The 13,679-nt window shown below is 38.1% G+C and overlaps 1 protein-coding gene across 1 annotated transcript in view; it reads left to right on the top strand.

Moving 5' to 3' along the window:
* Nucleotides 1–13,679, top strand: part of PRRG1 (proline rich and Gla domain 1) — a gene marked incomplete at its 5' end in the record, with an annotated part of 75,148 nt that overhangs the window by 36,240 nt on the left and 25,229 nt on the right. Inside the window, 2 exons of the mRNA XM_080377675.1 lie at nucleotides 968–1,128; nucleotides 8,787–13,679. The exon at nucleotides 8,787–13,679 is cut by the window's right edge and continues 25,229 nt beyond it. Coding sequence (XP_080233801.1) covers nucleotides 968–1,128; nucleotides 8,787–9,308 — 683 coding nt within the window. The 3' untranslated portion in view covers nucleotides 9,309–13,679. The remainder of the gene's footprint in view (nucleotides 1–967; nucleotides 1,129–8,786) is intronic.

The following is a 13,679-nucleotide window of genomic DNA, read 5'->3' as shown; positions in this document are numbered from 1 at the left end:
TCCCAGACTAGCTGTAAATGAACGAATGCAGGGCGTAGTAATTACACCACCACCCCTTGCTGGTAGTGAGAACCCAAGAGCACTGTTGCATTGACTTGTTTCTTGTTTCCTCACCTGAAATACCTGGAGAATTTCTGCATCATTCACTGCAGATGTACCTCTCCAGTAATTCAGTCCGCTGGATTTTGGAGTGTTCCATTTGCTGCAGTATTACTATAAAAATCAGTGGATCAGGGAGTTTGAGGGAAAGCTGGAACATCAGAAGGAAAGAGGTTTTTTTGAACAGAAAACTAAGAAAAGCAAATAAAGAATGCCTGTGTCAGAACATTCATTGCCTTTTGGGGTCATTTTGTTTGATTCATCAAATAAGGTGAGGATTTGTATATGTTTCAAGACAATAAAAAGAGGCTACTTCCCCCCACATCCCCAAAAGGGTCACTGTTTCCTAGTTGAGATTTCTGGAGTGAAGGGAGCAAATCTGCTTCAGAGTTGCTTAAGAAGACTTAGAACTTTAATAAATGCAGCTGTTCTGGGTAATACTCATAAATATTTATGTAAAAACTTCAGAGTGTTCTGGCTGTGATGACTTCAGGCATTTGCAAATATCTGTTTGGATGTTCACAAGCAGGATTTATTTTTTCTTTGTCATCTTAGGTTAAGAAGTGGCTTGAGCTGAGCATGTGCCTGTCTCTTCTGAGCACTTTTCTTAGAACTGGCTTCAATCTTGTTTAAGCATGCATGACTGTGTTGCTGAATTGATGACATTATAGCAATAAGTACCAAAATTGGAGGCCTAACAACTTATAAATGTGAACAAAACTAAGAAGGGCCTTTTATCGTATTAAATAAAGAGGAAGGCTTTGGAAAAGCTCTTATTTTCTCAAAAGTACATTTTCTTTTAGCAATGTTAGCATGAGGTTTTGGTTATGTACTTCAGAAGTGACCTTTGTTGTCTCCTTTCATTCAGTGTTCTTAACAGAGGACAAAGCCAATTCTGTGTTAAAAAGATATCCAAGAGCCAACACATTTCTGGAAGAATTAAAGCAAGGTGATATAGAACATGAATGCAGAGAAGAAATCTGTAGCTATGAAGAAGCAAGAGAAGCATTTGAAAATGAGGAAAAAACGGTATGTTTTGGTGTGTATGCAAAGATGGGTGGGGTGTATTGATACTAACTTTTGGGGTGTGCTGAAAGCTTGTATGTTTTCCAGCATTGCATTAGATTTGTTTTTCTTTTTGGCCTGTTTCTTTAAGCAAATAAAGTGTACAGTGGAGATGGATAGACTGCACAGCAATAACACTTGAATCCTGCATTGCAATTAAACTGAATTTGAACAGCGTAGAAGTCCCAAAGATAGTCACGCTTATAACTGTTGTGAAAATTGGCAGCTGGGAAGAAAAGGAAATGAATTAATACCCCTACTTGAAAAAGGAGGGCAAAACTGTCATGTTTGTCAGCACTGTTTACCCAAATAGCATATGTACTGGTTCTCCTATCATCACACACTTAAGTCTGACCTGGATGTCATAAATGAAGTTGTCCTGCTTAGAAGAAATGATGGGATTGGGAGTGTTATGGGGAATATATAGAAGCAGAGGGCACAAGTCTTCCCTTCTCTCATTCCTGCAGGAATAACATGTTTATTGAGTATGTTCACGTGGAATGAGTGAGCAACTGGAAAAGCTTTCCATTTAAAATTCACCTTTGAATCCAGGTGCTAATGTAGCTGGCCAAAGTGTTCAGTGCCCAGACTGTTAATATTCTACAAATAAGGAAAGACTAGTGCCCACCTTCAAGCTAAAATCCAGAAGCCCCCAGGGAGTAGTATTTAAGTAACAATGATCTAAAACATGGAAAGAGCAATAATTTCAGTGTTACCGTGTGTTATGCAAGGGCAGTGATACATTAATTTAGCGGGAATTAAGTAGATACTGCCCACACAGAATTCTTGCATAAGTCTTTTGGCTTCTCTAATTAAAAGAAGTTTGTGGGCTAATCGGTCTGCCCATCATGACCCACATATACCTTATACTGCTTCCCAAAAAATAAAAACAGCACACAGGTTTTTGATGGTGACCTCTGACTTTTTAATGCAATACAATCAAGAATTTTTTTTTCCTTAGTTCAAGACAGACATGGATTAAATTAGGACTGAATTTGAGGATAAATCTAAAGGGAAAAATGTGAGTCAGAAAACGTAACTTAAAACTTCTATCCCTTGTGGGTTTTTGCACAGGGAAATTGTACTTTAATGGACAAAGTGGCACAGGGAGCCTTGCATTTTCTTCCAGAATTTACACGGGTCACACATTCCACTCTTCAGTGACTGTTCTACATCAAAAAATAGAGCTGTGTAAAGGCATACTGAGCTTTGTAAGTTCTTGGCATCTTTTTGTTGGAGGTCATACCTGGAGAGATGGGTAAGGCTGGAATGAGAACTTTCTGATTTATTAAAATGAAGTAGTAGAGCATGCAGCGTCTCTTTAAAGCTGCTTCTTTCTGAAGCTTTAAAGGACATGCACACACATGTTTTCTACTTCCCAAACCCAGCTTGGTGTGGCCATTTCTAATGACAGCTCATTGTATAATTAAGTTAGTGCGTACAATTATACAACTTGTGTAAAATCATAACACAGTATCACTTTTGCTTCAGTAGCATAAGAAGCTCAAGTCATTAGAGAAAGCACAGCCTAAATATGTGCCTCTCACTTCGGCTTCTTTTTCCCCATTTAGGAACTTTTTGTGTTTTGGTAGGTAGCATTTCCCTTGTGGAGATATTTGGGAAATAGTAAAATAGAAATAGTTACATTTCCACTCTTGTCACAGCCTTTGTGCCATGGTGGATAAGGAGCTTCCAATAAGGTCCTTTTATCTGTTTCTCCTACTGTATCCTTTTTGCAGAGCTCCTTTATTCTGTTGTTGGTAGCTTGCTAATGTGCCAGGCTCTGCTGATGTGCCATTCTGCCTGACCTCATTTACTTAGGCTTTGTTTAGTCCATTGTCCCCCAGTGGTCCATTGTCCCCCATCCTTACAGCTACTTAGTAAGAATGAACTTCCTGTGTCCCAGGGGAAGGAAATGGATGCAGTAGAATAGGGTAACGATACAGTGTGTTCAGAGTAACAAGGATGCAATGATTTCATAGTAGATAGACTGGAATTCAAATAGGGTCTGTAGCTTATTTTTCTCGTGCTAACTTTGTTTTTCGTAATTTTTCTCTTTGTATTTTTTATCTTGTCGACTTGGTTCTTTGTTTTTCTGCGGTCTTGTGGGGAGGTGTGCAACATACAGATCCTTAATATTAAAATAACATCAAGCAGTTCCCTCAAGTTATTTTTGATGCATGAATTTTTCTTGGAAGTTAGCATTGTATATGTTAAGTCCACATACGTAGCTGTCACGGAAATATTGAATGCCTTTAATACTGTGTGGGCTTGAGGATTTTGATAGTAATTCTGAACCTATTTAAAATGATAAAGTTAATACTATGATGTTAATAAGGCTAGAGCCAGCAGGGAAGAATTTGCAGGACTCTGTGGATAAAATAGGATATGAAATTCAGTGTTGACAAATGCAAAGCATGTGGGGGGGAAAGGAGGATTCATTATATACATGATTGGCTCCGAACTGAATTCCAGAACAAGAGCTGAATTTGAACCTATGAAGACTTGAATTCAGTGCTTAGCAGTAAAACACAAACAAAACAAAATAAAAAACTGAGTGCCAAGAATCCAAAGAAAGGAACAGGGATCAAAATGGGGAACATAATTAAGTCGTTGCACACTGCACCTTGAATGTGTCATGTACAGCTTGGATCACCCTGTCTCCTAAAAAGCAAATTAGTAGCTGAGGAAGGACCAGAGAAGTGTGACAGTTGACCAAAGACATGAGAAGACTTCTGTAACAACAGTAGATCAGGAAAGAGTTAAATCAGGGAATATGTGGTGATGTGTGTGAGGAGCATGGAGATTGAACTGAAGTCGGTCACTTGTCATCCTTTTGACAGGAGAGCCGAGGGCCTCAAAGGAAACTAGAAGGTGCAGGTTCAAAGCAGATAGATGTATCTCTTCTCACCACAGATAACAGAGGTGTGGACTGCCTTGCCACGGGATGTCTTGAATCCTAAAAGCTTATATAGGTTCAGAAAACAATGATATAAATGGATGGAAAATAAATCAGTGTGGATCCATTGAATAAAAGGGGTCGGCTTGACTGACGGAAGTTCTTGAAGACAAATATATGGAAGCTGGGAGAGTATCACTGCCTGCTGATGTTTGAACTCTTCTTTCAGCAGTCTCTAATGGTTGTTGTCAGAGAGAAGGTAACAGATTAGATGAACCCTAGGTCTCATCTAGTAAAGCTGTTTATTTGTAGTACCTGTAGCCTGCAGGCAGCACTGTATGTGGTTACTGATCAGTTGTCAAAGGTTGTTGGGAGGCTCAAAAGATTTGTTCAAAGGTAACCATGCAAAGTATCTGGGTGTGATTGAAGCTGGTATTAATTGTATTTCCATTAGCTCATTTTTTAAAAATTACATTGCATGAAGATTTTAAAAGCTGGAAGTCACAGATCTTCGTTTGTATTTCAAATTTCCCACAAATTTTAAGTATTACAGAAATTGCAAGGTTCTCTGTATAGCTTTATTCCAGCGAAATAAACAAAACACTACAAAGCTCTAGCAAGCAGCTCAAATCTTGTCAGCAGCAGATCTAAGGTGATGTGATCAAGTAAGCCTTCTAGCATCAGTCCGTGTGTAATTATGGATGCTGGATAAATACACAGAAGAGTTGAATTTTCCTGCCACCTGAAAATGAGGGCAAACCAGAAGAGAACAGTGTAGCAGGTATCCTCACTTCCCATTATTGCTTTGTTCGCATCCTCTGCCTACTGAATGCCAAGCAGTCTCCTGACTGGCATATTATTAGTCCACCTTTAAAACAAGTTGGATAATTAACCAAGAATCATTTGAGGCTGATGATACTGCCAAATGTAGTAAAGGCCTCAGCTGAAATCCTCAGCAGGGTGCGAGGCTCTTAACTTTCATCTGGATCCCTTATTTGATTCAGCATTCAGATTCAGTTGACTGATGCTGACTCTGTTCTGAGAAGTATTAGAAATAAAAGGGAAACGAAGTTCTGGCAAATTGGCCATAACTGTCTTTGTGTGGGATGCCCTTGAGAATTCCTTTTGATTATTTCAGACTGGATTTGCCAAAGTAGTAAGGGGCGTTCAGAGAAGTAGTTCTCGTCAGGAATATGTTAGATGTTTTCTAAGTCTTTTCCATTGCAGTTGTCTGATTCTGTGGCCTGTTTAACTTCGTTTTTCAGCCTTTTAAGGCATATATGCCTGGTATTCCCAGCTGTACAGTGCTTGAGCATAAATGATTACTGGAGTGTCCTCTTGATGAAATAATTAACTTGTGATTTATGAAGTAGAAAGTAAGTCCTTTTTGTTGTTGGTCTAAGAGACCAGCAACTGTGGAAGGGATATTTGTGCTGTGAGTTTTTCAACTTTTAAACTATTCTTTAACCTTCTGTATGAGTTCTACAGCAACTTCCTAGACTGTCAGTATTTTCCCCGCTTGGCTTATTTTCATAGGAGTTTGTACAAATCCTCACACTCTGCAAATTTATCCAAGTCCTTTGTGGATTTGTTGGGCATGATTTGACTTTGACCAAGTGGCTTGTCCTCCTCCTGTGCCTTCGCTTAATAGTGCAGCATAGCTTTGGCATGACTGAGCAGAGAGGGAGCTGCTTGGCAGATGCGCAACTCAAACCCAAAGTATTAGTTTCCTGCAGTTCCATCAGTATGAACTAGCAATCTTTGTGCTTCTGTTTGACATTCGGCTTGCAAAACTGAAAGCTGGAAACCTGGGGTCTAGTATGCTAATAAGTTTTTCGTTGGTGGGGTTTTGTGGGAATAGTTTTTTGGATTGTTGGGTTTTTTTTCCCAAAGAGGAAAATTTAAAGAAAGATTTACTTTTTTTTTTTTTATCACTAAACGAGTGTTTCTTTCTTAGTGTTTTTCACCTGTGAACAGAACTTTATTCCTCTGTCTCTGTAAGATAGCCTTAGACCTGAAGCTCTGTAATTGTTGATGGGGGGTATGTCTGAACTGCCTTGGAATTTTCTGTGCCTTGCATGTAAATGAAAGTGGACACTAAACAGCTTTCATCCTTAAGGCAGTTCAAACTCTTACCTTAAGCTCTTTATGCTCCTGTCTGGTCACAACATCAGCTTGAACATCCCCCACAGCCACATACCCAATTCTGAACTAATTGCCTGCCACTCTGGGAAAACAGCTTTTCTGCTGATTTACCATGTTACAGAGTGACAAGGAGAGATGCTGGTATTTCAGCTTTCTGAAGAAGGCGTAGAGACATCTTCTTCAGCAAATAGAGCTGAACTAGAAGTAACATGGGAACAATACTAAAATACCAGTCGCAGCTTACTACCCTTCCAGTGGAGAAGGTGCATTTCTTTTGCAGCCTACAACACAAAATAAATTGCTTGGGAAAAAGTGTGATTTCTTCTTTTTTATGAAAACTTCCCTCCTCCTCCACAGAGTCTTTAAAATGACATATCCTTGCATAGTACTTTCGATGACTTTCAGTAAATCTATGCAACTTTGGCCTCAGAAACATTGTACCATTTTATTCCTTTGCTGTGTTGAGGCAGTAGAACAATGAAGTGGGAAGTTTGGTTCAAGTACAGACAGTAACATTTAATTACCCTAATGAATCTTTTCTGCGTTTTCAGTTGATAATATATTTATTATTTATACTGCTAAAGAATCTAGTTAGTTGTATTCAAACCAGATGGAAGGGTAATAGGTAACGGATCTTCTTAACTGCCTGGTGATCTCGTGGGGAGAGGTGAGGAGTTCGGTTCTGTTGTTTTTTATTACACAGAGATCCCAAAAGTCCATAGTTGTACAGCTGTCATTTTTTAATGTTAGTTTCCCTCCTCAAATACATTTTTCTGAAGTCGGCACAGCTGATCTGGGGTTCACTGTGGAACATTGCATCAAGGAAGGCCCTTGTAGAGAAGTATTTAGAGACATTAATCCATCTTCCAAGACTTGCTTATTTTGTTTGATATCATTGCTACCTAACTTAGCTTAGATGATTTGTACCTGGGCTTACATCAAAGAGGGGCACTGTGATGAACAGCTTGTGATGTCAAGCCTTGGAATTTAGGAAAAATGTCTGATCCTGGATTGCTGTAGGAATGAACTTTTTTCTTTTTTTCCTTTTTTTTTTTTCCAGCTGCCTATAGGTACTTGAGTATAGATGCAAGAACAACTGAATTTATCTTCTGTAAAAGAAAATCTACAGAATAGGCAGTTGTTTCATGCATATAGTATTGCTCTTAACCTTAATAAATTCTAATTGAGAAGCACTGTGAGCATGTGTTCTGTCCCTGGCTTTGCACAGGGCAAGCTTCGCCTCCACAGTAGAGGGGCCATGCTGCTTCTGGACTCAGGCTGCCTCTGAGATCAGTTTGGTGGCATTATCTGTCTAATGTCGATCATGTGGAAGCAGTCCTGAACTAAAAAAACTGATGGATCTGATTTGTCTGTGCACAGTCAGTCGGCAAACTGAATGCATCATTTACTAATAACTGAGCAATGACAATACCAGTTTTATCTGGTGACTATATATATTTATAATACTTGCATGTGAGATGTGTGCTGTCATTTGAAGTCAATGCTGGCATGAGTATAAATGGGTCAAGTCTCCGCATTTTTAAAGAAAACTAAAGGATTCAGAGTTTCTGGCATGAATTTGCTTGGGTATTTGTAAATATATTTTTTTCAGAAATTATACATTACTATAAACCACAATGGAAGTGTTTCTTAGTAGGAGGGATCTTATATTAGAAGTGAGGAGGACAACTTTTTTGAGTCAGGGTATGCTTTTATTTGTACTTTTTGGGGTTTTTTTATAGCATTCACTGCAGAGAAAATTGGATGGCAACATGATCTTTGTGCTCCTAATTGTGCATATTAGTATAGCAAAGAGTACTTTTCAAGTACTGGTGTCCTCCTTCATCTTTGTTTTCGCTTATTCATGTTTTCACTTTCTGTTCCATTTATCTGTAGCTGTGTTGTCAAATTTTCTAGAATACAATAAGCTGTGTAATATTCTCATAGTGCTGGAGCTATTTTAAACTATAAACAGGGGATGTGAATCAACTCAAAATAAGCTCACAATTGCTTTATGAGACAGGGGGTGGGATAAGTCTAAATTATGAGATGACAGTACAACATAGTTGTGCTTTGCCAAAATGGTCTTGTCATTCCAAAACGGTATTTCCCTGTCAAATTATATTAGTACAGTATTACAATTTTAAAACAAACAAAGAAAACCCTAACTTTTACCTTGAGTGGTGCTGAAAATTTTTGATCGACCAGATGGCTGATGTGCATGCTGATTAGTTTCTTATTATTACTGCTATTGTTATTATTAATTATTATTATTGTTGTTGTTTACCTAGTCCTGTCTGTGCTGCACATTTATAAATACTAAGTGCAGACACATAATCTTAAAAGCAGTGAGGAGTTTGTTTTAAAAAACAAAAAACCATTTTGTGTCACTAATCACATCAGAAGAAAATTTGGAAGTTTATTGTGCGTGTTTATCCATATCAGTTCTTATTTTAATCATCAGTATTTGAAATGCCTTTTTTTTTTTCCTCATGCATTTAAAACAACTTGATTACAGTGATTATTGTTTTTTTTAACTGCCCTGTAGTTTCTGACTTATCCTGTCTTGCTCTTCTAGAAGGAGTTCTGGAAAGTCTACAAAAATGGACTTCAGGGAGAAAGTAACACAGGACATACCTGGTATTCATTTTACCTTGCATTTCCATTAATCATTGGCCTTTTTGTTATCCTCATTGTCATTTTTGTCATATGGAGATGCCTGTTTAAAAAGAAAATGCGTAGACAGTCGGTGTACGTGCATAGGGGAGCCCACGAAGCAATGGGTGATGGTGCTGTGACTGATGGCAGAGGTCCTCTTCCACCGCCTCTCAGCATTGTTCATTCCCCACAGGAGGAAATGTATGAAGTCAGTGGGCTCTCTCCAGGAGGTCTGAGCTATACGGATGGGCGGTCAGACTCAATATCCACAAGGCTCTCAAACTGTGATCCTCCTCCTTCATACGAGGAAGCCACTGGTGAAATCAGCATGAGAAGTGAAACCGAACAACATTTAGATCCACCCCCACAATACGAAGACATTGTGAATTCCAGTTCAGTCACTGCAATTGCACTATCTCCTGTTGTCACCAGTACTAAGTAAAGCAAGAAGAATGCTATGGACGTTTTAAAAATCACTAATCATTTTGTAGCACTTTATCTTGGCTTATTATGCATTTCTGTAATTTAAAGGACTTGTATAACAAACTTCACTTTTGTTTTAGATTCACTTTTCTTTGGGTTTGGGATTTTTCCCCCTGCGGCAGGTCTTAAAAGATAAGAAATCTGTATTGGGAGTGTAGTGCAGATACAAAGGTGGTGCTCTGTCGCACTTCTCAAAAGTACCTCTGCTTTGAGGGATGTTACTTATTTTATTGCAAACATTGTCCACATTCCCCACAAGATTCATGGAATCCCCCTCCCCTTTCTTACTGCTGACCATCAGAATTGCCTGATAGGGAATCCTTAAGCAACATTTTAGTTATTTACACTAAAGGGGACAGATTTTGCAGTATTGCCTCTTGTCTGATTGGTTCCTTTTTCTCTCTTGGATTTTTGCTACATGCTGCACCCTGTGCTGGGCCCTTGGAAGGCTGAGGGCGGTATGCCTTTGTGTTCAAACCAGTATCTCGTTAAGAGTATGCTGGCATAATAGCAATAATTTCAGAGTCCTAGCAGAAGAGGTGTATTCTAAAGCGTTTGCTGTTACAACTCAAAATTCTGTAGATGTTTAGAAGCTAACAATTCAAGATACTGATTAGTTAATTTAATAGTGCACTTCTTTTCTGTTCTGCCTTTCCTCTCCGTTTTCACTTGTGCATTCTAGAGGTGAGAAGTGTGCATATATGAACTTTCAAGCTCTAAAGTTAATGCAAAAGTACATAATGAAATACTGAAGTACTCAAGAGTGGATAAAATCCTGATCATAGTCTTCCTACCATAGTCTTCACTGGGACCAGGGTATTATCCATAAACATACTAAACCCAAAGTTATTACTTTCCATTTTAAAAGGGAGAAAAAGGGAAAGCATTCAGTGTGTGTGACTTTTTTTTCCCCAACTATGAAATAAAAGCGCCTTCCCCAAGTCCTGAGATATTCTTTTGTCTCTTGCATACTTAGGTGTACCATGTGTGCACCTTGTATGGTGGCCATGGAAATCCTTTGCAGAGAACATAGATTATACCTTTTTTCAACAGCAAATATATTTATTGCTTATCCATTCCAACAAGGTGCTTCTGTTGCAAAAGTTAACAATATGTTATGATGAAATAAAACTACTTACATTTTTCATTATTTCTAAGACCAGTGTGGTGTTTTTATCCATGACATGAATTCTTTAAAGTGCACTCCATTTTCAGTGTACACAAGTCTTTTTCTTTTTTTTTTTTTTTCCCCCAGCTCTTAGGTTACAGGTGCTCGTCAGAGTAAGAGGTGCTGGGAAGCATGTTAGTCCAGGCTGGCTGCAGCAGGTGTGTGGCCAGCCTGTCTCTGCTCTCTCCAGCTGTGAGCTGTGGGGCCCACCTGATGTATGGCAGAACCGTGAGGACCCACCATGTTGTATTTCTAAGAACATGATGCAGAAATAATCCAACCGTTAGTCTGAAGTGACTTTTTGAGGCTGAAGAGGTGTGGATTTCTGTCAGACTTGAAGCAAGTTGGAATAGAGGCTTGTACAGAATTTCAACCACCTGGTTTAGACACTGATGATTGTTAAGGTGGTGCAAGCTATAGTGTAGCAATACTTTTTTCCCAGCTTGATTTAAAAGTTTTATTGCTTGGTTCACCTTCGGAATATTCATTTGAGGTTTTTTTGTTCCCATGCCAAGGTAGTGTGGTGGTATTGTGTTCTGTGTTCTACTAATCGGTTCGCACCAACTGCAATGTATTTAGCCCTGAAGGACTGCTGTGATATGTTGGCTTTCTTACAACAGAAACCCAAACTGCATCTTGTTCCGAAGACCGTTTGAAATTAATGTCTGAGATGTGTGCTGGTGTCTACTGTCTTGTGGGGGCTTGGCTTGTCTTTTCCATAAGGAATTTTACAGAAAGCTGCTGAAAATAAATCTGTGGTCATAGATGGGTGTGTATATGCACACTCTAAGAATTTGATACAATGTATTGACAAATTAAGGCTTTTATAATTCATTTCATGTACTTATTTTTGATGAGAGTAGGTTGCCCGAGTTGTTTACTGGGTATTTTCAGTTGCCAAGGCAAGTTGTATTAAGAGTTCGTCTATGAACTGCAGGCCAAACTGTTGTCAAAAAGATAACTCTTATTTATTAAATATAATAGATATTGGGCAGATAAGTACAATATGTTTGGACATTTGTAGTAGGACTTGCCTGGTTCTTGTTTTAGGACTGTCTGGCCTTTTCTTTGAAGTGGTTTTGGCTCTTGTGTGTCATGAATTGCCACTTGTAGAAGTTAAAGCTCCTTTTATACTGAGCAGCAGTTAATATACTGCTTTAGGCAGACGTTACCAAAACAAAGTGCCTCACCTCAACCTGCAGGAACCAACTCAAAAAGAGATGGTATTTCAACATCCATGCCATATTGGCATCTCTGTGCCTGCTAGCACAGCTAGTAGTTTTAGCAGTAATTTTCCTTGTTTGGATATAAGACTTTACTGTACAAAATGCATGGAGATCACCCATTTCACAGTAGGTCATTCAGCAGCTGCCGTCATCCCGTGAACATGGGCAGTGTAGTTTAGACATGAGCTAGCTTTTTTTTTTCTTTTTGTTTTTTTGTGGGGTTTTTTTGTTTGTTTGGGGTTTTTTTTAATTACTCTTTATTTCACTACCACTTTTAATAGCTTTATGTTTCTGCCTCCTGAGTTGACTGTGTTGCTGTATCCTGTAGAAACTTCTATGTGCAATGCAAACGTGATGCTTGTTTTTCCAAAAAAACAAATATCTAAAATTATCTATGAGTTGAATTTATTGGGCTATGCCTTTTCCATGTACATGGGCATGAAAGCCATTGTAGGCTGTAAACTTACATCTTGGTGAATAAATGTCATAATGAAACTAAACTTGAGTGTGACAGTCACCCGAATATATTACCTCTAAGACATGAAATGCTTTCTCCATGTCGGAGTAATGTCAGATTACAAATTATTTTGTTCTGTTTTGTGAAATGCGGAAAGATATCTTAAGTCTTGTGTCTGGCTTTTCTAACCTGATTGAAAAATGAAATTTCATCTGTACTGGATTTTTATACAGCTTTTTTTTTTCCAGGTCACTTAATAGTTTTACCAATCCTGTAATTGCATTGTCATGCAATAAATATAAATTTATAGTTGTACCTGTAAAAGTTTTGCAAGTTTTAATGCAGTACTGTCTTGACTGATGACATGAATAGTCAAGATACTGCCTTTCCCACTTTTGAATGTAACATTGAATTTAATCTTGGATCAGGACTGAGATGATTTATCTACTACAACTAATTTAAATATATGTCGCTGTTTCAAGAAATTATGGAAATTAATTATTTGCTTAGATGTTATTTGGCATTAGTGAAGGTTGTTCTGACTTCACTGGACATAACCTCTGATTACAGTATTGCATATTTTAAGTGGGTTTGGTTTACATTACATTATCCTATTTAAACATTTTTGCCTATGTTTATAGAAAAATTTTTGTAACATTTGTTTTTCAATATGCTAAATAAATTTTTTTAAGATGCCTCTAATGTTTCAAAATATCAATTCTACACAAAGACAGTGAGAATTAACTGTGTATTTAAGTGGTGGTCTTTTAATTTCCATTGTTATTGTACTTAATCAGTTGCAATGAATCAGTTGTTTTGATAACTTTAAATACAATTTTGTTTGCAGGTAGACGATATTCTTACAAATTTCAGGCTCAATGTTAATCAGATTTGTGAATTTGTTGATTTTTCATTTCTTAAAAATCATTTGTTGTAGCCATAGCTATACAACTGTTGCAGGCAGAGGGGAAGCAGTAATTATTCTCTGTTACAGCAAATTGAAACGGTACACTGTAATAAAGAAGTGTTTTAGTCAGAGGACTTAATTTCAAATTTGGCTACAGCCATTTGAAAGAAAGCGATTGCAAACTTTTGCATGAGCTCTGAGAATGACATACTAATAGCGAATGAAGGAAAAAAAAAAAAGAAAAAAACAACCAACAACCTTGCAGCATAATGATCCCTGCTGGAAACTAAAGATCTGCATATACCAGTCAAGACAAATGTTGTGTCGTTCTTTCTCGCTCAGCTGCTGGTAAATAGGATGTGTCCCTATTTTTCCCTAGCTTACTGCATGGCCAGAGTCTTTTGGAGACGTTGGTGAAGCCCAACAGGAGGTACATGTCATAGAGTTTCATGAACACAAGTACGGTTTTGTGCTGGTCATAACAAAACTGTAAGAAGAGCCGCTTGAAGTAACAATGTGTGTGTGTGACTTTCCAAGCCATCATGTGCACAAGGTAGCACCTTGCTCCCCTT

Source organism: Falco punctatus, assembly GCF_963210335.1.
Source record: "Falco punctatus genome assembly, chromosome: 2".
NCBI classification, from domain to species: Eukaryota; Metazoa; Chordata; class Aves; order Falconiformes; family Falconidae; genus Falco; species Falco punctatus.
The sequence above is the reverse complement of the archived record's forward strand: the minus strand, read 5'-3'. Positions and strand labels throughout refer to the sequence as shown.